The sequence below is a fragment of the Arvicanthis niloticus genome, chromosome 1, assembly GCF_011762505.2.
Source record: "Arvicanthis niloticus isolate mArvNil1 chromosome 1, mArvNil1.pat.X, whole genome shotgun sequence".
NCBI lineage: Eukaryota > Metazoa > Chordata > Mammalia > Rodentia > Muridae > Arvicanthis > Arvicanthis niloticus.
Genome location: NC_047658.1, coordinates 66,875,906 through 66,901,412, shown reverse-complemented (window position 1 = coordinate 66,901,412; position 25,507 = coordinate 66,875,906). Strand labels below are relative to the sequence as shown.

The window sequence follows — 25,507 nt, the reverse complement described above, 5'->3', positions numbered from 1 at the left end:
CTGTAAAGGAGAAAGTTTTAGCTACATGCTATAGAAGAAGCAGGTGAAGGGGTTCGCCAAGGCTGTAGCTCAGATGTAAAGCACTTGTCTAGTATACATGTAACCCTGGGTTCGATTCCCAGCACAGAAGGTGAGGAGACTAACTGAATGTGCCACAGCTGATTAAGTGTGGAATTGTGGTTGGAAACCCACAGATGCTCTAAGGTCCTGTGAGGTTAGGGTCAGTTGTTAACAGGATCTAGACTCACTTGGGAATGGCCAAGTAAATATCCTCTTGACTACATTCAGAAGCAGGAGGACATGTCCACTGTGGGTTGCACTGTCCATGACTGGAACCCTGAACTGTACAAGATGGAGAAATCCAGCTGAGCAACAGCAAACAGTAGTCACTACTCTCTTCCCAGAGTTTGGTCCAGTCGCCTGATATAATCAGTCCTCAAATAAATATTTGCTAAGTATTTTGCCTACTTTTCTCTGGCTGTGATAAGACACTATGACTAAGGCAAGTTATAGAAGAGTTTATTGGAGGCTTACAGTCCAAGCCACTAGAGTCTATGACCGTCACGGCAGGAAGCAGGCAGGCACGGCACTGCAGTAGTAGCTGAGGGCTTACAATTTGATCTACAAGCACAAGGGGCAGAGAAAAATACTTAGGACTGTGTGAGTCTTCCGAACCCTCAAGGTCCACCCCCAACCTCCTCCAACGAGGCCACACCCTTCCAATCCTTTCCGAACTGTTCCACCAACTGGGGAACCAAGTATTGAAGTATTAGCCTATGGGATCTGCTCTCATCAAACTACCACACTAAGTGAGAAACAGCAAAGAAAAAGAAGAAACATTTATAGGTACCTGCTCATAGGGAGCCTTTACAGGACTTTATTAGCCTCTTGCTGTTATCCCATATGCTGTCAATGTGTGAGAATGTTCCCCCATAGGCTTGTATATTTGAGTACTTGTTCCCTAGTTTTGTGTGACCTTGTTGGAGTGGGTGTGGCCTTCTTGAAGACCTGTGTCACTGGGGGTTTAAGGTTTCAAAAGCCCACACGAGGCCCAGACTATCTCTCTCTCTGTTGCCTGCAGATGACAATGTAAAGCTCTTAGCTACTGTTCTAGTGTCATGTCTGTCTGCTTCCCTCTATGTTGATAATGGACTAACCCTCTAAAACTGGAAACGATCCCCTAATTACATGCTTCCTTTTATAAGAATTGCCACGGCCATAGTATCTCTTCTCAGCAATAGAATGGTAACGAAGATAGTCATTAGCCCATCTTATTGACAAGAAAACTGAAACCAGAGAGGAAATGGGATCTTTCTCAAAACACACAGCCCTGAGCTGGTCTTCAAATACTGGTCCGTCTATTGTCACAAACATTTCTATTTGTTCGTCTGTCCCTCACTCAAGGGCTGACCACAGTGTCACAGAAGGGGCTGGTCAATGGACCTCATGTGAATCATTCTTGGACAAACAGAAACTTGGAGAGCAAATAGTGTCTACTGTGGACATTCCCCTGTAGCCGGCCACTCCCAGACCATCTCAAACACACTCTCCAGCCCAGCCAGGACATCTCTCCTCTGTTTTCTCTTAGGCTTTAGGCCCAACTCTACCTGGCCTGTGGCCTGTGGAGGTTCAGCTCTCTTGACAGTGCTGTTCTGTGAGCAACCTAATCGTCAAGTTCCCAGAGGCAGGACCTAACCCCAGGTGCTGTGCACGGGGCTCCTGAGACCACAAGTCCAGCACACAGGCCGGCTTACAAAGTTCTGAAGATAGGAGGAGAAGAAGGAGGAGGAGGAGGAAGAGGAAGAAGAGGAAGAAGAGGAGGAGGAGGAAGAAGAGGAGGAGGAGAAGGAAGAGGAGAAGGAAGAGGAGGAGGAGGAGGAAGAAAAGTTTCTGTTAAGTTCTTGGACATTTGCATCAGCCCAAGCTGGTACCTGAGGGTCTTTTCTCTCCTTCTCTGGCTCTCAGGCCTTGCACTGTCCTCTTTAAAAAGCCTGATAGGGCTTGCTGGCACATTCCTGTAATTCTAGCAATTAGGAGATAATGGCAGAAAGACCAAGAGCTCAAGCGTTTCCTTGGCTACTTTGTGAGTTCAAAGCCAGCTTGGGCTATGTGAGACCCTGTCTGGAAAAAAACAAAATCATTTCCTTGATCTGAAGGGATAGTTCAGTCAGGAAAATGCTTGCCTTGAGATATGGATCCCCAGAACCCTTGTAAAGCTGGATGTGGTGGTGTGCATCTGTTTGTTCTCACACTCCTGTAGAGAGACAGGAAGCAGAAACACAAGAATTTCCTAGACGCAAGCATACATAGCAGTGAAGAGAGACTGATTCAAACAAGGCAGAAGATGAGGTCTGACAAGGTGCATTTGTACCCACACTCATACACATGAACACATATATCACATACACACATAAATATACACACAAAGAATACAAAAATAAACAAAACCTTGCCTCTCAGATGAATTTCTGGGATGCCAAGCACTGCTGGGTCATTTGTTGTAAGATAGGGTTTTACTGTATGGTCTAGGCTGATCTCCAATTTGAAAACCCCCTAGCTAGACCTCTCAAATGCTGGGATTAAGACAGAATTTCCAACAATTTCAGAAAGGGTTCTAAATGTACTTTTGCATATGTGTAAAGTGGAATTCTCATTATCAACAATTACAAAATCAAAATAGCAATCAACTGAAAAATGTTGACAGTGTTCTGTGTCTTACAATATCAAATTTTAATCACAAATTCTTTGCATAAAAACAAACAATCAAATTTATCTCATTTGTATGAAAAATCTGTCTTTATCTTTAATGAACAATAAAATTATATGAATGATGAATAATTACCTTGAAGCACATTTAGTTGGGCAGGCAAGATGTCTCAGTAGGTAAAAGGTGCTTGTCTTCAAGACTCATCTGAGCTTGATCCCCAGAAGAACTGACTCCTAAAAGTTGTTCTCTGACCTCCACATGCATGTCACAGCACACAGGTTCACAAACACACAAGATAAGTACATTCTGAAAATTAATTCTATATGCACATTAATAGTAAATGTTTAATTTGTATACCTATTTTATATCCGTGTATACTCAGGATCATGTAAAATTTTCTTGGGCAGAAAAGAGTCACAAGAGAAAAAAAGCTTAAGAAGCCCTGTTGTAAAAAAAAACTGTCTGTGGTGACTGGAGAGATGGCTCATTGGATGAGAGCACTGGCTGCTCTTCCAAAGGACACAGGTTCAATTCCCAGCACCCAGCTGGCAACAAACTGTTATAGTCCAAGTGAGAAAGTTACAGCCCACCACAAATATAGGGCTGAAGCAGAGTACCTCCTTAGCTGGCACCTAAGAGCAGGCTCATCTGCGACAGCCTGAAGCTGTCACGGTTTTGTCCTTCAGGTTTTCATTCTTAGGACAAAGTCTCGTGTCATCATATGCAGTCTATCCTTGTCCAAAATACAATTAACCCCTTCTCTAAAGGATAGAGCCTCATACATTACAGCCATTTTAAGCATTTTCCTCATCCCTACGTGCTGTTTCTTCTTATTTTGTTTTCCTAAATGAAAGTTGAAGCCATACACAGACGGCGTGTAGCAAATAAAGATGACCTATACACACACTTCCCTCAAAAGTTTTAAGAAAACGTTTTTTCTGCTTGGAATTTTACAGCATTTAAACACCCCCCCACCCCCCCACCCCCCCACCCCCAACCCCAACCCCCAACCCCCCAACCCCCAACCCCCCCAACCCCCCCAACCCCGCCACCAACAACCATGGTTTTACGGTTTCTGAGATATGCATGAACCTGAAATAGGGAAACTTTTTTGTAAAGAAGAACCAAGAGAGGAAGAGGTACTCAGAGCTAAAAACATGTAATTAAGACATCTTTTATCTCCTGGCTTTTTTTTTTTTTTAAGTGCACAAAGCCTTTTGCACACCCCCTTCCCCCGGGGTTTTCTTTCCCTTATCACAGCCTGAGCAGAAACAAGGGCTTTGGAGGAAACTTTGAGACAAACTTGCTAGGGTCTGAAGTAGGAAGGCCAAATCTCATCCCCAGAAACAGCTTCTTGGTGAACTAAAACAGAAGGACTGTTGAATTTGAGGCGGAAGCCAAGCAAACTCACTTCAGATACGGAAGCTCAAAAACAAAAGCTTTGCTTTCTGAGCACTCAGGGAGGTGCCCAGTTCTGGATCTGAACCACGTCCAAGAAGAGAGATTGCAGACATTTATAAAGATGGGAACACGAAGCAAAGGGGAACCTGGGGGAGCTGCAGTGTGATCCAACTGTATTTTGACATTACAGGACAAGCGAGGAGGGAGTCACTGGACACTGGGCTGCATCCAAGGCACCTAGCTTCAAGGTCCTCGATTCATTCTCCTAAACCTTAGGTCCGGAGCTCAGTGTGATAAGGGAGAAAGGAGCTGGTCAGCTGCACATAGTCAGTCAGCAGAGCGGGCAGCTGGTTTCATGCTTTCATAACTTACGCACTTTGGTTTAGATAACAGCACTGTCTATATTCTTTACCAGTTAACAGACAATCAAGAAAACATTTGGAGACCTGGGATAGGTGTTCATTCCTAGGCCTGGGCACATGAACCTGTTTGAGCAGGCCAGCAAGATGGAGAGGTGGTTGTCCTTGAGATGTGTGGACTCAGACAACTGTTTACAACAGAGGCTGTTCAAACATTGGGAGGTTCCCAGCTGCCCTAAGGCCTGGGACCTTGAATTTATTTTCTCCCTATGGTTAAATGGAGTCTGAAAATGAAATGGGAGTACTTAGAATGAGTTTCTTTTGCTTATTCCCAACAATGACAATATATTTTGAATATGATTCACACTTAAAAGGCATTTGTTTCTCTAAAATTGAAAAGTAGAAACCAAAGGAAGAGTGTCCAAAGCCTCCCAGGAGTAGTGGTGCATGAATTTAATCCTAGGGTGCGGGGTGGGGGTGGGGGCAGGGGCAGAGAGATGGGGGGGAGGGGAGGGAAAGGCAGAGGCAGACAGGGAGGCAGAGAGGCAGAGGCAGGCAGATCCTGTGAGTTTGAGACCCCATCTACAGATTTAGTTCCAAGACAGCCAGAGTTGTTACATAGAGAAACTCTGTGTCAAAAACAAAAACCAAAAAACAACAACAACAAAAAAAACTAAAAGTAGCACCTCAGCTTGGTGGAGCAGTCTGTGAGGCCTGCGCCTTTAACATAACTGTAGCCATTTTGTATTCAGTCTCCATTTGCTGAGAAGGTGAATTAAGTTCAGGTTCTCAGACTCAGCTCCCCAGAAGTAATTATCTGTAGCTGACACTGAGAAATTCGCCTAAGAGGCCACACAACACTACAGTTGTATAACTTATGCTTGGCTATCTCAATGCTCTGAAACAATCAGGTTTCCAAGTCCCTTTGTGTGGTCCTGATTGATCAGTCTTGGGGCGTGTGTTCAATAAACTATTCTTGCTTTGTAGAGTGAAAAATTATAAAGGCCATTTTATGAAATATGTGTAGATTTTTCGCCTTAGACCTGAGCAGGAAAAGTGCAGACATTCCTCAAGCCTCTCCCATCTATGGGTAGGAGAGGCTCAAGGCAGGAAGACATTCCTGACTACAGATAAAGATGCTGCCACCTAGGTGGGGCTATAGCCAGAAAAAGTAAAGATAGTAATCTGAAATGGCAGGATAGGGCACAATGGCATGGTAAAAACCACATTTTTGAGAAGAATGCAGGGCGATTTCCACATGACACTAATCATTTAGGGTGAGTACCTCTGAATTGTTCCACTGTTTTTATGTTTTGTATTATTGACAACCCCTCACCCCCTTCCCACTCCCCTGGTTTGTGGTTTTTCCCTTTAAAACCCTCCAAGGACTGGCCGTGGGGGTCGGACCTTGACTCCAGTGTGAGTACCTGGTCAGACCGCTGGCTGCCAGCTCTTTCCCTAATAAACCTCTGCTGATTGCATCCAGGTATGGTTTCTTGTGATTTTTGGGTGGTCGTGATTTCCTGAGACTTGAGGAAGGGTCTCTGGAGTTCGGAGCTCTTCAGCTTAACTGAGATCGGTTCATACAGTTTGTGTGGCAGTTCCCAAATCCCAGCAAATCAAAGGCAGCCCGTGGGCACCGGTCAAGTGAGTCCTAAGGACAGACAGAATGAATGTCCTATCTCAGAGGAGACAGATTGGAACCCCAATAGGAAGAACCCAACAAAACTTTCACCTCCAGCCTCCTGCCCAAGCAATGCAGTCACGGGACTTTCCTGCACAGACAAACTGGCTTCACACCCCTTGGCCACTCTGAGATGGAGCCCTGGACATAACACTGACAAGGCTGGCTGGAGTCTGGGCAGAGATAAAGAAGGGAAAGGGACTGCTTCATTTCTGCCCACATTGTACCTCAGAACAAGCTGGCATACACTTCACTGTGTGTAAATGTCATTTCACTTACAACTGTCTGTAACAGTTGACCATTTGTGGTTACCATGGCACCAGGCATGGATGTGGCATACATACATACATACATACATACATACACATACATACAGGCTAAACATACACACACACACACACACACAAAGTCTCACTATGTAGCTCTGGCATGTAAATAAGGCTAGCCTTGAACTCACAGAGATCTGCCTGCCTCTGCCTCTCGAGTATTGGCATCAAAGTTGTGTGCCACCATGCCAGGAGTCCCCCCCCTCCTTTTTTTTTTTTTTTGGTTTTACAATTTTTAAAAAAATATTTCTGAAATCAAAAGAATTACATCTTTTCCCCTTCCCACAAACTCCTTTTGCTTTCTTCAAATTCGTGACCTCTATTTTAATTGTGACATACATACATATATATTCTATATAGACATATATGTGGAGTATATATGTATATATATGAATATGTGTATTCATATATTCATAAATATACAAATAAAAATAAATATATGAATATGTGTATTCATATATTCATAAATATACAAATAAAAAGCTACACATGCATTGTACACATATATACATATATATGCACACACACATATGTATAATATATGCATGCTTTCAGGGAAGCCCTCTTGGCATTGGTTACCCAGTTTGGAGGCTCTTCCTGGAGAAAAACTGATTTTGCTGCTCACAGCATTACTTAGTGGCTGTAGTTCTTTGTCTGGGCTTGGGCTCCATGATATTCCTCTCTTCCATGTCAGCAAGTCTAGTATTGCCGTGTTGTCCTGAGATAGCCCTCTTCCATGTCAGCAAGTCTAGTATTGCCGTGTTGTCCTGAGATAGCCCTCTTCCATGTCAGCAAGTCTAGTATTGCCGTGTTGTCCTTATTCAGGTCTTGTTAGGCAGTCATGTCAATGAAACTTCATGGGTGTTGCTTCTCTGACATTTCTAGGAGGCAAAGGTTCACAGCCAACTTTCTGGCTCTGGCTCCCACTTCTGTTCTGATTCCTGAGTCCTTGGGGCAGAAGTTGTTGCATCTGCTGGGTTTGACCACACTGGGGTGTATTCTCTGTTAGATCATTTGTAGGCTTTTATAATGGTCTCTGTCTGTTGCAAGGAGATATTTCTTTGATGAGGATGAGACCTATAGTTTCTGTGGGTATAAGATAAACATTTAGAACGTAGTTAGGATTTCTGCTGGTTTAGTAAGATGGTAGGTATAGGTTCTCCAGGAGTCGTGATTCACTAGTCTGGGCTAGTTGACTGGTTAGCAGACATGATTTCCCTCATGTTGTGTGGGCCTTAAGTCCAACCAGAGAGCTCTTGGCTCCTGTTAAAGTGCAGATACCACTATTGTGACCTCGGGGGACTGTGCTGCACTGCCCACTGCTTTCATTCCTAGGCATCACAGCTGGGAAGGGCTATTGCTTGCTTCCTTCTCTTGGAAGCTTGCATGGCACCTTCATAAAAACATTTTAAGCTGTCTGTTTTCACTGAGTTTGGCAACCCAAAGTGCCCCATGGCAGAAGCCTGACCTAGCTTACAGCTGATGACCCCTGCTGCTATGGCGACAGGCAGGTTTCTGGTGAATTCAATTACTAGGCACTGTGAATTCCACAGTGAGTGCAGAGGCCAGGAATTGGCCTCCTGCCAGAGACTTAGAAAATTCACTTCACAAAGAGAGCTCGGGGCTGGTAGGGAGGGAGCAATCCAGATTTTAGATGGTTAAAACCATTTACCAAGGGTGGAACCGAACTGAATTCAAGGTGACTCTGAACAGGGTGGGGAGACAGAGACTGGCACCACCCTGTTACATGTTTATCCACTCAGAAAATTTGAATTGTACTGTTTTAAATGTTCATGTACACACATACATATGAACATTTATGTCCCTGTCTGGTATCATGGGCATTTCTCACATTCTGAAGGGTCTTTGTACCATAAACAGCTTTGCAAGGAGCATTCTTTATGGCTAAGCAAAGAATATGCACGTTTTCGAGGACCTTATCCTGTTGCTAACTTACTAGGGATAGTATGGGGTACCTCTGGGTACCTCAAGCATCCGCATCCCCTGTTTCTGTTCTTGTCTCATGTTCAGAGTCTGGTACCACACAGTTGTGTGACAATTGTTTAAAGTAAGTTTATGTGTGGCAGCACAATAATAGCTCAGTGGACAAAGGGCTGGATTCAAGCCTGACCGCTGGGCTGAGCTCGGTTACTCGGGAGAGCTGATGCCTACAAACTTTCCTTCGACAGGATATGCTCTATAAGCCAGGTTGCCTGACAGCCAGACCGACAACCAAGCCAGGGTTTCCCCAGGCTGTCTTTTGTGTCTTGCTGGATTGGATGTAGAAACTTTCTTCTGGAGTCTGTCCCTGCTTTCTGCTTCCCTTGCTTATTCTCCTTTCTGTCTCTTCTTGTCTTGTTTGGTTTTGTGGTTTGTTTGTTTGTTTGTTTTTGAGACAGGGTCTCACTGTTTGGCCTGGAACTCCATATGCAGATCAGGCTGGCTTGAAGTGACTGAGATCCATCTGCCCCACCTCACAAATGTTTCATTAAAAAAAGTGTGAGTCACTACTGACTGATTTAACTCTGGTCTTTGGTTCTTTTCTCTGTGCATCTGCCTTTTCTTCCTCTCTTCTCTGCTTCCTTCTCCTTTCAACATTTTCTCTCTTGAACCAACCCTTCTTTCTTTTCCTTTCTAGTGGTTCCCTGTCCTCCACCCGCCTCCTCTGTGTGAATCTCTATTTTCTCAGAGAGATCAGCCAGACCAGGCCTCGCTGTGCTAGGACTGGATTTGGAGGAAGGTGAGCTTGCCTCTTCTAAGGTAGTGCTAACAGATCACAGAGTTGGGTGCTAACCCAGGGCGATGTAGGCAGTCTGAGCTTCTGGGATTTGGAAACACACGTTCCATGGAGCTTGCCTGCAAGGCCTTGCCACCCCAGGTCCTATCGAACTGGGCAGATGACTCATCAGATACACAGTGACAGTGGGGAACAGACTTTCTCCATATGGGCAGGTTCAGGATTCCAAGCAGGGAGTCCAGCAGTATAGCAGGTCAGCATAACGATGCTTCCCACTGTGAGTAGGAACTAAACTCCTACAGTCCCAGACACCTCTGTTAAACCAGAGGATCTGAGATGGGGTCAGGCATCTTCATGCTGAGGTTAGGTGTGCTGCTCACTTGTTTCTGCTGCCCATTGCTAAGACTTCCTTCTGTCAAGCCATCTCCAGGAGTCCCACGTGGGCAACAGTGTTATAGCAGTGCCTGTTGTACCCAAGGGTGTGTGTGTGTCTGTGTTTGTGTGTGTCTGTGTCTGTCTCTCTCTGTGTGTCTGTGTGTGTTTATATGTGTGCACACATAACTTTGTACACATGTCTTTAATATAATATCTATTATCAGAGAACGGCCAAACCAATGATGTTTCCTGTTATGAATAATATTCATCCATTAAATGGAATTGAGGTATCCATAGAAATATAAAGTAGATCATTGATAACCAAGACTTCTGAGAGGAAAGAATGGGAGATTATCGCTTAATCCACCCAGAAGGGAGTTATGTTTTGTTTTGTTGAAGTAGGAGTTCTCCATGTAGCCTGAGGTGCCCTGAAAGTTCTAGTCCCTCTGTTCTACCTCCTTAGAACTGTGGTTATAGGTATGTATCCCCAGGCCCAGCTTAGGTGCAGCTTCTGTTCAGGGATCATTGTACAATATTTTGATGCAGTCAACACACACACGTTTATACACATACATACATACTGTCACCAAATTACAACTTAGCATGTACACTAATACAAAAGATGTTCAAGATTAAGTGAAAATGGAAACTGAGACTAAGACACACAGTATGAATTATAGAAGTGAGTGAGTGTGTTTGCGTGCGTGCACAGAGAGGAATCAGATCACTTTCTTAGCATTGTCAATGGAAGTGGGATTGGCTGGGAAGGCAAGGAAGGGAGAAATCCTTGGTCTTTTTATAGTACCAAAAGGAAGAATTGGATTATGAATGATTCTGATTTTTTAAAAATTTATTTATTTAGTGGTGTGTATGTTTTCCTATGAAAAAGATTAAACATGCTAAAAAACACCATCCTTGTCTTTAATGATCTCAGAATCAATCAAGTAAGAATTTATATTGGGGCAGCATCTCAAAATACTTAGTGTTAGAAACAGTAGAGGGACAACTTCAGGATGTCAGGCGAAGGGATCCCTGGCAGAGGTGGAGTTTTGACCTTAAATGCCAAAAGGTGGTCACCAATTGGAGAGGCACAGTTTCCAGAATGAGGCCAGCCTTTTCAGATGCCAGCCAGATTCCAGACCCCACCAATTATGGGAAGGTAGGTGGTTTCCTTAGTAAGGGGACAGCTTCTTCTACTCCCTGGTTACATAGGGCAAGCCAGGAGAGCTTTGAAAATTCTCTTAAGAAATTTCCCTTCCAAGTTCCTAGGGAGTTCAGGTTTCTCTCTGAGGTCAGGATGGGAATTTTAGCAGTTTTTCTTCCTGCTGTCTCCTGTTTTTACGCGTGGGTGTGTCTGGAGGCATAATCTCCGCGGAGACCCACAGCGCTGTCTTGCAGCGCCCTCTGCTGGCAGGAATCTGAGCAGCAGGCTCTCTCCTTGAGTGTCCTGTGGCACAGGGTTTGTTTGGCCCAGATTAGTTTTAACACTAGGCTTAGCCATCTGGAAGTTCCCATTTACTAAATATTTATATACTCAGAGATAATGCAAAGATAAAGGAAATCAGAAAAATTATAATAGACACATCTTTTATTACATATACTATGCCATGTATATAGCTCATGGTATGATATGTATGTATATCATACATATATATACATATACATATACATATACATATACATATACATATACATATATATATCTCATATATATGGAGAGAGAATGTAGTATAGCATTGTGTCTGTGCCTATGTATGTGTGGATTATATGGAGGGAAGGAAAAGAGAAAATAAAAGAAGGAGGAAGAGAGGGAAGAAGCTGATTCTTCCTTAACATTCTGAATTTAAGATTATTCCCAACTTCTTCTGTATTGCTAATTCCACCAAGTGATTAATCCTTCTGGAAACTTCTCCAAACTCCCAAGCTAACGTAAACACTTCTTATCTCCATCTGCCTGTGCTTTTGTGTTTAACCATTTCTGTTGAAAAAGCACATTTGTTAAGTGTGCTGTCTGTCCTTCCGCGATGGCTTTCGCCTCTGAGCTTCCAGGGGTCCCAACCGTGAGGGTTTTGGAAAGATGGGAGGATTTTTCTCCTACCAGCTGCCACCAGTGAACAAGCAGACAAGTCTGAAAACACATTTCAAGTGCACACAAGCACATACACCACACACACACACACACACACACACACACACACACGCATATACACGTGGGCACATGTTCCTCCACTCAGGCTGGGACTTGGCACAGGGGTGAGGTCAGGTTAGTTCACTACTGGTAGGAAATAAGGCCAGGAAGGCCAGTGAGGCCACAAGGTTTTGGACTTTAATTAGCAGGTGGTTCTCTAGATGGACTTTGTGGCATCTCCTCATTCTCACACAGCCTTCCTTGTCCAGTTCCAGCCGAGCCAGCTTCTGCCCTCCCTTATTTGCTGGGCTTCAACTCAAAAATTCACTTAAATAAATATGATAGGCTGTGAAGTCAACATTCTAAGAGACGAGAAGTATGGCAGGCATAATAATGACCTTAAAGGTATCTGTCCCCCAACCCCTGGGTCTATGATGGCTTACATGACAAAGGGGAATTAAGGCTGCAGAAAGAAACACGATGACTAATCAGCAGACATCGAGACTGGGGATTGTCTGGGACTATCCAGATGTGCTCAATGGAAGCTGGAAAGAAAGGCAGAACGGGGGTGGGGGGAAGGGAGGAAGTGGGGGGGGAGAAAGAAGGCAATAAGGAGGGGGAGAGAAGCTGTGGCGGGAAGGTAAGGCATTTCTGGTGAGGGAACACAACAGCTTCTAGAAGCGTAAAAGGCTACAGGGTGCATCCCCTCCCCCAGCACCAGAAAAGTCTGCATCCCTGCTGATATCTTGATTTTATGCCAGTGAGATCCATTCTTTAACTTGGAACTCTAAGACTGTGATATAATAAAGTCTGGCCAGGCAGAGGTGGTGCACGCCTTTAATCTCAGCCCTTGGGAGGCAGAGGCAGGTGGATTTGAGTTCGAGGCCAGCCTGATCTACAGAGTGAGTTCCAGGACAGCCAGGGCTACACAGAGAAACCTTGTCTCAAAAAAAAAAAAAATAAAATAAAAATAAATAAATAAATAAATAAATAAATCTGTGTTCCTCTGAGACACCAGACATAGGGTCATTTGTGACAGCAGAGATGCCAAGCTGACCAAAGGAGCAAGGGAAATATTTCAGAAGGCAGGGATGGGGTCCTTACACCACAAGACTGTCTGCGGGGCAGTCATGCAGAGGCCTGTTGGGAGCTGACTTTAGTAGAAAGCGGCTAGATCAACTTTGCAGCCATCTGGAACCATATACCCTGATGAAAGACTTGGTTTTCAAAAGCCTCTAACAGCTAAAGCACACTCTGATAAATATCTTGTTTATCCCACATAGCTTGTTTTGCTGTTTAGTGACCTCAGCTGTATGGTGCACGTGGTAAAATGTTTTCACCTGTGTTCTCCTGCTTGTGTATATAAATACCTCAGAATTCCCTTCAATAGGAGGGAGACATGAGAAAATAGAAGAGACTGAATCACACCCTGTCTTGTCTCCATTCTTCGTGTCTCTTGCCCCAAGAGCCACACTCTCTCTTGACCAGAGCACTTAGCCCCAAAAGTGTTGAAGAAAAATGTTGAGGCAGAATGTGGGCCTCAACAGAGGCCAGAACAGAAGCCTGGCTCTGTAACATCCTGGCCCCAAAGGAAGAAGGCCTTAAGGATAACTGGGGTGGCTCAAGGGCTAGAAGCCTGAGAAAGTTTGGAAGAGCATTGTCTATTGGCCGAGCTTTGTCAGTTCCTGAATCCTTTGATTTGTTTTTTGAGACAGAATAGGTTGTGTAGCCCAGGCTAGCTTTAAACTCAAGGTCCTCTCACCCCACCCCTCTCTCCTGCTGGTATGTGCCACCCCAGCCAGGTTTATGGATCTTGATCAAGGTCTCCTCCATCTCTGGCAACAACTCCTCTAATGCTTGCCCAGAGTGAACGAAAGCTTCCCAATCACTTCCTGGACACTAGGGTCCTAGCTTGGGGGCAGACCAACAGTTTTCCTAACTAAGAGCGACTCACTGAGAAAGGGATTGACCAAGGCGAAGGATGTAGGTAAGGTCTTTGGGTCCTGGGCTTCCCAAATGAGCTCTCTCTGGCCAGTTCTTCACTTGGGGGAGCCCAGCAAAAGCATGTGGAGCCAAAACAACAGGAGACAGAAAAGACACCTTTAGCACACAGGAGGAAGCCAGACCTTCTAGGGTTTTTTCTTCATTTATTGTTTTGGAGCTTTTGAGAGGTGGAGCCAGATCCAGGAGTTCAAGGTCAGCCTTAGCATATAGGGGATTGCAAAGCCAAGTCTGGGCTACACAAAACCCTGTTTAGATAGATGGATGGGTGGATGGATGGGTGGGTAGGTGGATGGATATAAATAGATAGATAGATACATAGATACATAGACAGATACATAGATAGATAAGATACATAGATAGATAGATAGATAGATAGATAGATAGATAGATAGATAGATACTGAGTCATCCTTTTGGTAAGCAAGGAAGAAAACTGGATCCTGAATCTCAGGGGAGTACTAAAGGCCTGGACCTTGCCTTCCAAGTGTTCGCAGATAAGCAAAGTGGTCTGGTGACAGAGTTCTAAACCTCCAGAGCCTTACAGTAAGTGATAAGCGTGGCAGGCAACCTTCTCCCTGCAGAGGATGCAAAACGTAAGTAGAAATACAAATGGGGGTTCCAGTGTTCTCATCAGTAAATTTCAGGGGCTGTGTGGCCAGATGGCCACACTCTGGCAGCCGTGACAGTCTCGCATCCAGGCAGTCCTGATGTGTGACTGTGGATTGATGAAGGAACGCTTTGTGGACATGGCAGCCCTGCTCTACAGGCACAGTGTGGCCTGGGACATTAGCCTGCAAGCTCATTGCATCAGCAACAGGAAGGACAGGCTTTTCCCAGAACTAGGGGTGGAGTGGGATGGGGGAAGTTTCAAGTGGGGCAGAATAGGAAGACCTGCCAGCTTCCTGGGTCTGCTCTGGTCAGCTCTTCTTACAGAGCCTGTAACAGTCATGCTTGTAGCAGGTTCTCTGAATGGCAAAGATTCCTATCACAGCCAGCATAAATAGATCCCAGGCCTCTTGGTACGACTGAGGACTCTGGGGAAGGGTCTCTGTCACCTCTTCGATAAACAGTTCTTAGGCTTCTGATGTCTCGATATCCAGAATTTTTTTTTTTTCAGCTTGAAAAATTTCTCCATTTAGCCCAGTTTCTAGGTGCAAGGCTTATAGAGACGTCGTACATGGAGCCAGCTGTCCCTTTAAGGGCATCTTGGGTGGTTAGTAGCACTTGATCCTTCTTGGAGGATACACCACAGAAGCTGCGTGCATCCGCCGTCCTCTTAACGATGATAACGCCTGTTTGGAGTCAGGTTGGGTAGGACCCGAGGAGCTGCATGGCTGGTGTTCTGAAACCTTGGGTGCTGCTGGTCTGTAGATCACACTAGGGACTCTTATTACCTCATTTTATTTTCTCTCTAATGTACATCACAATGTGGACAGCGTGGTAGTGCAGCCAGATTTCATGTGTTCATCATGCCCTCCCCCCACCAGATCTCAACTGCCTAGTATGCCATTAGGACGCAATGCCAACACTCAGGAGGCTCTCTGCGCATGTGTTTCTCTTGGGCTTAGAGCACACAGTGTGGGCTAAGGGACTGAGGGCAGAAGCCGGACAGACCATGGATATAGGACCTCTGGCCTTGGGATGTGTGTTGTGTAAGTGGAGGTCAAACTCGGGGCTTTATACCATGCTAGGCAACCCCTCTGCTGCTAAGCTACAGCCTCAGCTTGGTAATGCTTCTGACCCTGGACCTCACCAGTCAGGACTGAAGCGAAACTGTAAAGGAAACTAGCACAGGAGATGGGGGATATGGCTCAGTGGTAGGATGCATGCCTTAGAAGGCCCTAGTTTGACTTAGCCCTGAAGTGGGTGAAGGGAGGACAGACGAAGGAGGGAGAGAAGGAGGGTGGGAACAAGGGGGAGGGAGTGATTTCTAGCAGCCTAGCAGAGACACCCCAAGCCTCTAGGCATTAAGCGACATATGTGCATATAGATAGCATTTTTAAACTGGAAAGGCTGTCCCTTCCTTGGTTTGAAGCCACCTGGGCTCAGGGCCAGCTTAGGTTACTTGGGGTCTGGCAGCCTGGGTACCACTTGTTCATCTTACCCTTGGAATACATTCACATGATATTCTGGCCAAGCCCTTGACCCCAGTTCCTCTGGGGCCAATTCAATTTGTCCAGCTTGGGGCATTCAGTGTAAGGTTATTCCAGAACACATGTCAGCCACCCCCAGTTTCTCCATGTGGTTGTAGTCATAGAAAGACTAGAGAAAGTAAGTGTGTATGTGTGTGTATTAGTGTGTTAGTGTGTGTATATATGTGTTAGTGTATGTTAGTGTGTGTATTTGTGTGTATATGTGTGTGTTAGTGTGTGTATGTGTGAGTGTATGTGAAAGTATGTGTGTGTTAGTATGTGTATGCAAGTATGTGTGTGTATATGTGTGTTAGTGTGTGTGCAAGTATGTGTGTGTATGTTAGTGTGTATGTGCATGCACATATGTGTGTATGTGTGAGTGTATGTAAAAGTATGTGTGTGTTAGTGTGTGTACATGCACATATGTGTGTGTGTGTATGTGTGTGTATCTGTGTGTGTGTGTGTGTGTGTGTGTGTGGGCCTTGTCATTGCCATGTAGTACTCTCCCTAGCTGAAGAGCTGTCTCTTCAGTCCACAACTGAGGAAATTATCTGAAGCTTGAGGATAGGCCAGCTTCTGACACTTCCCTCCTTCCTGAGGTTTTCCTGCCAGTTGAATCAGATATGGCATCTAGAAGAGCAGAAAAAACGCTGTACCTCTGAGAAGACTGTTTCCCTTTCCCGCCTCCCTTCTTTCTCTAATCCTAGCATTTTTCTAAATCCAAACTTAGGACTGTCTGTGCCTGCATGCATATGTGTGATTGCATGCATGCAGGTCAAAGGTCATTGCTCAGGAAAAATTCCCTCTCCCTATTTGAGATAGAGTCTCTCTCTCTCTCTCTCTCTCTCTCTCTCTCTCTCTCTCTCTCTCTCTCTCTCCCTCTCTCTCTCAGAACTGGGGAGGATCTGGCCAACCCAATAGCTCCAGGGACCCTCCTGTTTCCAGGTTCTCAGTGCTAGGATCACAAGCAGAGATTATTACACCCAGCTTTTTATGTGGGTGCTGGCAAGCAAAATCAGGTCCTCATGTGCATGCAGCAAGAACGTTACCAACTAAGATATCCCCCCAGCTCTATCTACCTTCTGATGTGACATATAGTGAGGTCCCTTCTATCCTGGGCTTTCTGTCTGCCATGGAGACCTGGAGGACACCCTGGTCAGGAGTCTGTTGGCTGGGACCTGGTTGTGCAGACACCTCTTAGTCCTGCCTATGGCTCCCATGTGCTTGGCACACTGGCCTGGCCAGTAGTGTCACACCTTTAATCCCACCACTTGGGGAGCAGAGGCAAGTAGCCTTCAAGGCCAGCCTGATCTCCAGAGTAAGTTACAGGACAGCTTGGGCTACATGGAAAAACTCTGATTCAAAAAAACCAATCAAACAAAAACTCAAACAACAACAACAAGCCTGTAAGCCAGGAGGGCCAGGTACTTGGGGAGCCCCTGCCCTTGGATCTAAGATGCAGAGGCCTTAACAAAAAATTAGTTTTCTGACTGCAGCAGAAGAGGCCCAGGAATGACCTGGCCACTGGGTCAAAGAGGCAGCAGGCAGCTGTTGCAGAGGCTCCAGGGGCCCTGCTGGCAATTCTCCATGCCACGCTGCAGTCAGCTCTCCCAGACCTGACTGAAACGGAACACTTTGTTTACCAGTTCTCACTTGGTAGCCCTGGGCTTGGGCACTAAAGCAGAGAGTAATGCCCTTAGGGGCCTGAGTGTGGATTCAAAGGGAGTTACACAACCAGGGCTGGAAAGGACGCCCTGTGGAGATTTCCAAACCGGTCAGTGTGAGTGGCACCTGAGTCCTCATGGCCTCAGGCTGGCTGGACACACTGCTCAACTTGAGCACTGGAAGGATTTCTCCCGAGAAAATGAAAAAACATGATATAGGGCTAGAAGTGAATCAATAGATATTTACTTAAAAGGGCTGTCACAGAGGACCTGGGTTCAGTTATCAGCATCCGCATGGTGTCTTGAAACATCTGTAAATTCACTTTCCCTTTCCTGATCTCTGCAGGCACCAAGGCACACAGACATATATACAGGTAAAACACTCACACATACAAAATAAAATATTTAAAAACCAACCAACCAATTGAAAACCTCATTTACTTAATTGTATGTGTATGTATGTATGTATGTATGTATGTATTGTGATGAGATCAAAAACAGATCCCCCTGCATGTTGTGAATCCTACCACTGAACTACATCTTCTGGCCCCTTAATTGATTTTGGTTTTAGTTTTTGTTTTCTCTGAGACAAGATTTTACTTTGTAGCCTAGGCTGGCCTGGAACTCATTATGAAGATCAGGTTGGCCTCCAAATGGTGGTAATCCCACTGCCTCAACCTCCTGAGTATGTTGGCATCACAGGCGTGAGCCATCACAGCTGGAAGGGTCTGTAATTTAACGTATCTATTTTGAATAGTCAATTTTGAATGCTGTTTTCCAAATCAATTTAGGAAACAATTTGATGCTAAGTCTTTACTGACTGTTACAGGTTATCCTGGGCTAACGTATCCTGCCAACAGTTCTGTTTACAGACTGCTTGATGGAAAAGTACTCCTGCAAAAAGAACTGTTGGGACTTGAGCATGACAATACCCGTTACGACTGGACTTCCGGCCTTGGCTTTGGGACTCTTTGTCCTGTCCAGAGCTGTTCCAGTTCAGGATACTGTTCCTCTGTTCACTGCACAGCTAGGTACCCAGACTGAGGGAATGAGCTGTGTGCTAGGAGGGGAGCAGGCAGCAAAGAGGTAACTTGACTTCAGGTAACCTAAAAGAACTATTGATTGCCTGCAGTCAAGTGTACTGGGTGCCAAGGGAACACAGCTAGCTTCCCTCTAACTGGCTGGGTGAGCTGCTGAAGGAAGGAAGAGTTGGCTTCCCGCTGAGGCAGTCATGCAGACCTGAAATGACAAGCAGAAGCCTGGCAGGTTTGTCCCTGTGTAGATGGATCACCTGATACAGACACTGGGGACTAAACGCTGGGATTGGCTCAAAACAGGGCTGTGTTGATCCAGTGGCTGGGCTTTGGCATCCTGTCAATCTGCTGTCTGCTCAAAAGCCTAGAAATAGGGCTGGGGCAGTCTGCTGGCCTCGGAGAAAGGAAGCAGCCATGCAAGTGCTAACGAAACGCTACCCCAAGAACTGCCTGCTGACTGTCATGGATCGATACTCGGCTGTGGTGCGGAACATGGAGCAGGTGGTGATGATCCCCAGCCTTCTGAGGGATGTGCAGCTGAGTGGGCATGGGGGCTCGGTCCAGGACGGAGCCCCTGATCTTTACACCTACTTCACCATGCTCAAGAGTATCTGTGTAGAGGTAGACCACGGGCTGCTGCCAAGGGAGGAATGGCAGGCCAAGGTGGCTGGCAGCGAAGCCAGTGAGGCTGAGAATGAAGCTGCCGAAACCGAGGAGGCCGAAGAGGACAGGATCTCGGAGGAGCTGGACTTAGAAGCCCAATTCCACCTGCACTTCTCCAGCCTCCATCACATCCTTACACACCTGACCCGGAAAGCACAGGAGGTGACACGGAAATACCAGGAAATGACGGGGCAGGTCATGTAGGTCTTCGACTGCACAGAAGGTAATAGTGGCCGCGCTGGTGGGTTATACTCCATGAAGGACGTTCCGAGGGAGGAGATGATGGTGGCTTAGCTTGGTAGAAGGAGGCCAAGTAAGCTCTCACATCAGGGTATTGGGACTATCACTTGGGAAGGCCCAGAACTGAGCCTGCCTTCCCAGTCTTCTCATGCAGTATTGATAAGCAATGACTGTGAACTCCTACAGGGAACAGAACTGTAGCCTCTGAGCACATCCCTTCTGAGTGTGTGCCCACGTGTGCACACGTGCATATGATGTGCATTTATTAGTAAATATATGACTGTATATTTACTTGAATGAGTCTATTCTCAAGGGCAACTTTAAAAAAAACTTTAAATATATATTTAAATATATATTTAAATATATATATATATATATATATATATATATATATATATATATATATAGTGTATGTGTGTTTGGGGTAGGAGTGCACGTATGTGCCAAGGCATACATGTGGAGGTCAGAGGACAGACAACATGTGGGTTTGGGTTTGAGGGATTGAACTTTGATCATCAGACTTGGTGGCAGGCATTTTCATCTGGCCAGCCTTTTTCTAAAGTTATTATTACTGGATGTGTGTGCATGGCGTGTGCTCTGGTGTGTGTGCAGAGGTCAGAGGACAACTTTGTGGAGTCGGTTCTCTCTTTACACCTTTAACGTGGGTTCTAGGGATGAAACTCAGATCACCAGGCTTGGGAAGGTGACCTCCACCTGCTGAGCCATCTCACCGTCCCAGAGTCAGTCACAACTACTCTTCCTCATCTTCCTTTTTTTATTTTTATTATTTTTTTTTTTTGAGACAGGGTCTCTCTGTAAAGCCCTAGCAGGTCTGGAAACTTAGAGATTCTCCTGCCTCAGTTTCCAGAGTGTCAGATTTTAGATAGATAGATAGATAGATAGATAGATAGATAGATAAAATCTGATTATAGCTATGGACTTTCCCCGGAGTTGAGACACATACTCTCTGTAACTCCAGGGCTTACACCATCCCCAAACCCTCAGGCCTCTGCTGCCATCGACCTCCTGGGCGCTCTAAGTGAGACCATGGTCCCAGTTGCTGTAAAAGTTCTGCGTAAACCCACAAAGATGAAGGTCTTTTTAGATTTTGATTATTTATGTTTTGGAGACAGGGTTTTACTTTTTTTTTTTTTTTTGGTTTTTCGAGACAGGGTTTCTCTGTATAGCCTTGGCTGTCCTGGAACTCACTCTGTAGACCAGGCTGGCCTCGAACTCAGAAATCTGCCTGCCTCTGCCTCCCAAGTGCTGGGATTAAAGGCATGCGCCACCACCGCCCGCCTGGAGACAGGGTTTTACTAAATGTCTAGGTTGCTCTCAAAGTTGGGAGACTCCTGCATGTCTCCCAAATTCTGGAATTGCAGCTGTCACTGCGCCTGACTGGCAAAGGTGAGGTTGGTTGCTTTGTTTTGCAAGTGAAGAACCTTACCAAGGGAGATATATTTGTGTAGATGTGCACTGTGAATTCTGTGTGTTTGTGCCCATGCTGTCTCATAACACAGGGCATGTTATCACATGTTATCACATAGGGGCATGTAGGTGAGGCTCACAGTGCTTCTGAAACTGACAGGGGTGCTCCACCACCCTTCCTAGGATGCAACCGGACAAACAGTAACTATTTTGATATTTGAATTTGAATTATTGCAGTCACATGAGGGTGTGGAATCATGCCTGTTGGGAATTCCTGGGCCTATGTGCCTGTGCATAGAGGCTGCGATTGTGAAATGAGGATGAACAGGAAGCAAACAGGTCATGATATAGAGTGGCATGCAGGAGAAGGGCCTGGGCCATAGGTCCCTCCTAGGCGGGGATTGGGAGAAGTCAGATAATAGGGTCGGCTGGTCTTGACCATGGGCCACCTGCCAGCCCCATTTTATTATAAACTGGCATCAGTTATGGACCTCTCTGCATCGGACTGAGAGACTAGATTTGTACCTCCAGGGTGGGTGAGATGGCTCGGCTGGTAAAAGCACCTGTCACCAAGTCTGTCAACCTGATATTGATCCCTGGGACTCACATGGGAGAGAGAAAATTGACTTCTGCGAGCTGTCCTCAGTCCTCCACATGTGCACTGTGGCCTGTGCGTTGCCCCCCCCACCCCCACCCCAATGTAAAAGAATTGTAACCTCTATTTACTAGCAAGGAAATTAGAGTTAATTGAGTGACTCATCTGAAGTCACATAGTTAGTAAAGGGACAAAAGCCATGTGAGAGAGACACGGTGCACTCCAGCACTCCCAGGCAGAGGTAGGAAGATTGGTAGTTCCAGGTCAGCCTCAAAAACCCCAACAGCAAGCAAACAAGAAGCAAGACTTCTTGTTTTGAGCTTTGAGCTGAGGTTTCTTTCTGTCCCACTCATTCTTTCCCACTTTGGACAGACGGGAATAAACACACCTCCTTTCCCTCACAGAGACTACACAAGTTCTGTGCCAAGTGCTTCCCTCGCTCTTCTCTCTTCTCCACCTCAACCCTGAACTGTCACCCTCAGCCCCGTTTCCCTCTCCCCTTGAGGGTTCCTGGGCTACCTTCCAAAGGATCTCCTTGAATTTGACCAGGCTGGGTCTCTCTTTCCACTCACTGTTCCAGAGATCAAGGTCAGGCCACCTAGGGTTGTGCCTCAAGTGTTCTTAGCTGCTAAGCCATTTGCCAGGCCACAGTTTTATTTTATTACATTTTTTTTTTATAGAAAGAAGTTGAAGACTTGCTAGGCATGGTGGTTCATGCCTATGATTCCAGGACTTGGGAGGTAGAGGCAGGAAGATTAGAAGTTCAGGGACACCCTAGCTACACAGCATGCTTGAGGTCAGTCTGTGCTATGCAAGTCCCTATCCCAAAACCCAACCCAAACCAACCAACCAAACAAACAAAAAATCCTGGAACACTAAGAAGAAAGATGAGCCCCCAAATTACTTGCCCAAGCTTGAATCTCATTCATTCCTTCTCTACTGGTTGATTTCCTGCGCCTTAGAGCAATAAAGCCTGCAGCCTGTGGTGGACATAGTAAGTATGGAGAGCAGACATGGTGGAAACCACATTCTCTGACTAATCAGATCAGCCCTTCTTGACCAGTCATGGAGGGAGGGCAGTATGTCGGGCACAGCAGAAATTCAGAAGTCTGGGCTGTCCTCTCAGCTCCGCTGTCACTCTTTCTGTCATTGTAGGCCTCTCACCCTTCAGCTTCCTAGCATCTCTTAATAGGGTGCGGAGGAGAAAAGACAACTAGTCCCAGCGCTTATGGCCTTTGATGCAGTGGTTCTCAACCTGGGGGTCACTTGACCCTTTCACAAGGTCACACAGGCCTAAGACCACTACAAAACACAGACATTTACAATTCATAACAGTAGCAAAATCACAGCTATGAAATAGCAACAAATAACTTTATGGTTGTGGGTCACCATGAGGAGCTGTGTTAAAGGGTCACACCACCAGGAAGGTTGAGAACCAGTTTTTATGCCTCAGGCTTGAAGTGCTACCAGCTTTCAAACAACAACATCAGCATTTTTTTTTTTCTTTTGTCTTACTCTATTTCAGTGGGCATAGGATAGTGGCTGTTTGAAATGATAGATATTTGGCTTCTAAAACATTTCTATATTCTACAGATCACTTTACACGAGAGAGAAGGCTGACTGATGAGGACCCAGTGGTACATCAGCCCGGAGATCTGGAAGGCCTGGACCCAGGTGGACTGGAAGGTGGCTTCTGTCTCTGGGTGCTTCCCCACCTCCCTCACTCCCCCCTGAGCACATCTGTGGACTTGGTTGCAGGCTCACCTTTAAGATGTCTGTTGCGATTCCCAATTTCTCTTCAGTGTCTTAGCAGTTTGAGGTTGACAAGGCAGCAAGGATCAGTAGAAAGCAAAGGTATCAGCAAGTGGTCAGCGTTCACATCCCACCTCTGGGGTGTCTGTCATTTAGTGCCTGCTGTCACAGTTAGTCTTTCATGTATAAAGCAGGGATGCTGTATCTACCTCACAAGGTTAGTAAACGAAACACGGAATCAAAGCACCTGGCAGGTGCCGACATCTGAACAGTTGGTGTTTCTCTTATCTTCCCTGGCGTGCACGCTGTATGTAGCTCTTGCTTTAACCCCTCCCCTAGGGAAAAAGTTGAGGTAGTGGAGCGTGTGGGATGAGCTACTCACCTTGTTGGATCTGATGAGGCTGAGCACAAGTGAACTGTGAACCTAACTATTACAGTAGCAATAAAAAAAAAAAAACAACCATGGCATGCTGGTCTTTTTCCTTTTTTTAAAACTTTTTATTGATTCTTCATGAACTTCACATCATGCCCCCCAATCCCACTTGTTTCCCTGTCCCTCATATCTGCCTTCCACCCTTGCAACCTCTCCCACAAAAGAAAACAAACAGAATCTCTGCAGAAGTTGTGGTGTGCTACACAGTACACCCTTCTGCCCAAATGTTCATTGCCGTGAGTCATTGCTCTGGTTCTCAGCCTCCGGCTTCTGCTACACCATCAATACTGGATCCTCACTGGGACTCCTCTCAGATATTCTGTCAATGCCTTGTGTTGTGGAGGCCTTGGAGCTTTGGTTCTGCAGGACCAGCCCCTTCACCCACTCCAGCAGTTCATAGATGGGGTAGATGTTGGGGTAGGCCAGCTCAAAGCCCAGATCTGGGCCTGGGTGGTAGCAGAGTTGGTTAGCTTGACAGCTCTCCCACAATGTCTCCATCAGGGCCAGCTCTCCCACACTTATAACATCAGGGTCAGCTCTACTGTGCTGCCCGTGCTCCCAAGTGCTTCAGCTGGCGAGGGGCGGAGACAGCACTCCTGCCATGGGGGCCAGCTCTCCCATACTGCCTAGGTGAGGGGCAGGGCCAGCTCCGCACAGCCCTCAGATATCAATGTTGTCCCAGGCAGCTAAGCAAATCGAAAGCAGGAGCAAATCCAAGCAACTAAGAAGAAGACCTCATTGCCCACCCTCACAATGACACTTCCTACAAGGCCACACTTACTAATTGTGCCACTCCCTGGGCCAAGCATATTCAAATCACCACAATAGCATACCCATAACCCCAGCACTGGGAAGGTAGAGGCAGGAGGGGCAGAAATTTAAGGTTATCTTTGACTACTTACTGAGTTCAAAACCATGCTGGACTAGAGACTGCCTCATGAAAAACAATCCCCACCCCCAACTTTATCTGCAGTAAGGCCAATCAATCTGCCTACATTTTATTTTTTGTATTGCTAAGAATGGAACAACGACCTTCTAACTGCTAGAAAACTACTGAACTATATCCAAAGCCTCTAAGTTAAAAATATTTCAAGTGGAGGGAGGACACTAGAGTCTGCTTAGCCCTTGAGAGCACTGGCTGCGGTTCCACAGAACTTGGGTTCAGTTCCCAGCACCCACATGGCGGTTCACAATTGTCTGTAACTACGGTTGATGGAGATCCAGGACCCTTTCCTGGCTGATGAAGGCACCTACTAAGTGCACAGACACATGCAGACAAAACAAGCAAATACATACAGTAAAATAATAAGTTTTTAAAAAAACCTTCCAAATGGGCTTATCAGATAGCTGGGGGGGTTAAAGGAATTTGCTCTCAAGTTTGGAAATCTGAGTTTGATCCCTAGGACCCACATAATAGGTAAATGGATTCCTGCAAGTTCTTTTCTGACCTTCACACACACACACACACACACACACACACACACACACACACACACACTGTAAAATACTTTACATCTTTCAAATGTCTTAAAAATGGGGGAGTAAGGGGTCAAGGAGGTGATTCTGTGGGTAAAGGCAACAAGCCTGAGGACATGAGTCAATGGAAGGAGAAAATTGACTTCACAAAATGTCCTCTGAGGACCACACATGGCATGGAATGAGCAAGGGAGCTCATGACCACACACACACACACACACACACACACACACACAAACACACGGACTAAAGGTGTATAGTACCATACCTGGCTAAAATGATTGTTTTTTTGGTAGTGAACCAGGTTTTTTTTTGTTTTTTTGTCTTTGTTTTTTAAATAATTCAAAGAGGGAGGAGAGGAACTGTGGGA

The 25,507-nt window shown here is 45.8% G+C and overlaps 1 protein-coding gene across 1 annotated transcript; it reads left to right on the top strand.

The window, feature by feature from the left end:
* The first annotated feature begins 18,842 nt into the window (after positions 1 to 18,842).
* Positions 18,843 to 23,693, top strand: Thrsp (thyroid hormone responsive). Its single transcript, XM_034512815.2, has 2 exons — positions 18,843 to 19,436; positions 23,070 to 23,693. Exon 1 carries the CDS (start codon positions 18,965 to 18,967, stop codon positions 19,415 to 19,417), a length of 453 nt encoding a protein of 150 aa, XP_034368706.1. The 5' UTR covers positions 18,843 to 18,964; the 3' UTR covers positions 19,418 to 19,436; positions 23,070 to 23,693.
* The last annotated feature ends 1,814 nt before the right edge of the window (positions 23,694 to 25,507 follow it).

What these genes read in the sequence shown, in the direction of transcription:
- Thrsp (XM_034512815.2), top strand. Translation starts at nt 18,965, where the DNA reads ATGCAAGTGCTAACGAAACGCTACCCCAAGAACTGCCTGCTGACTGTC.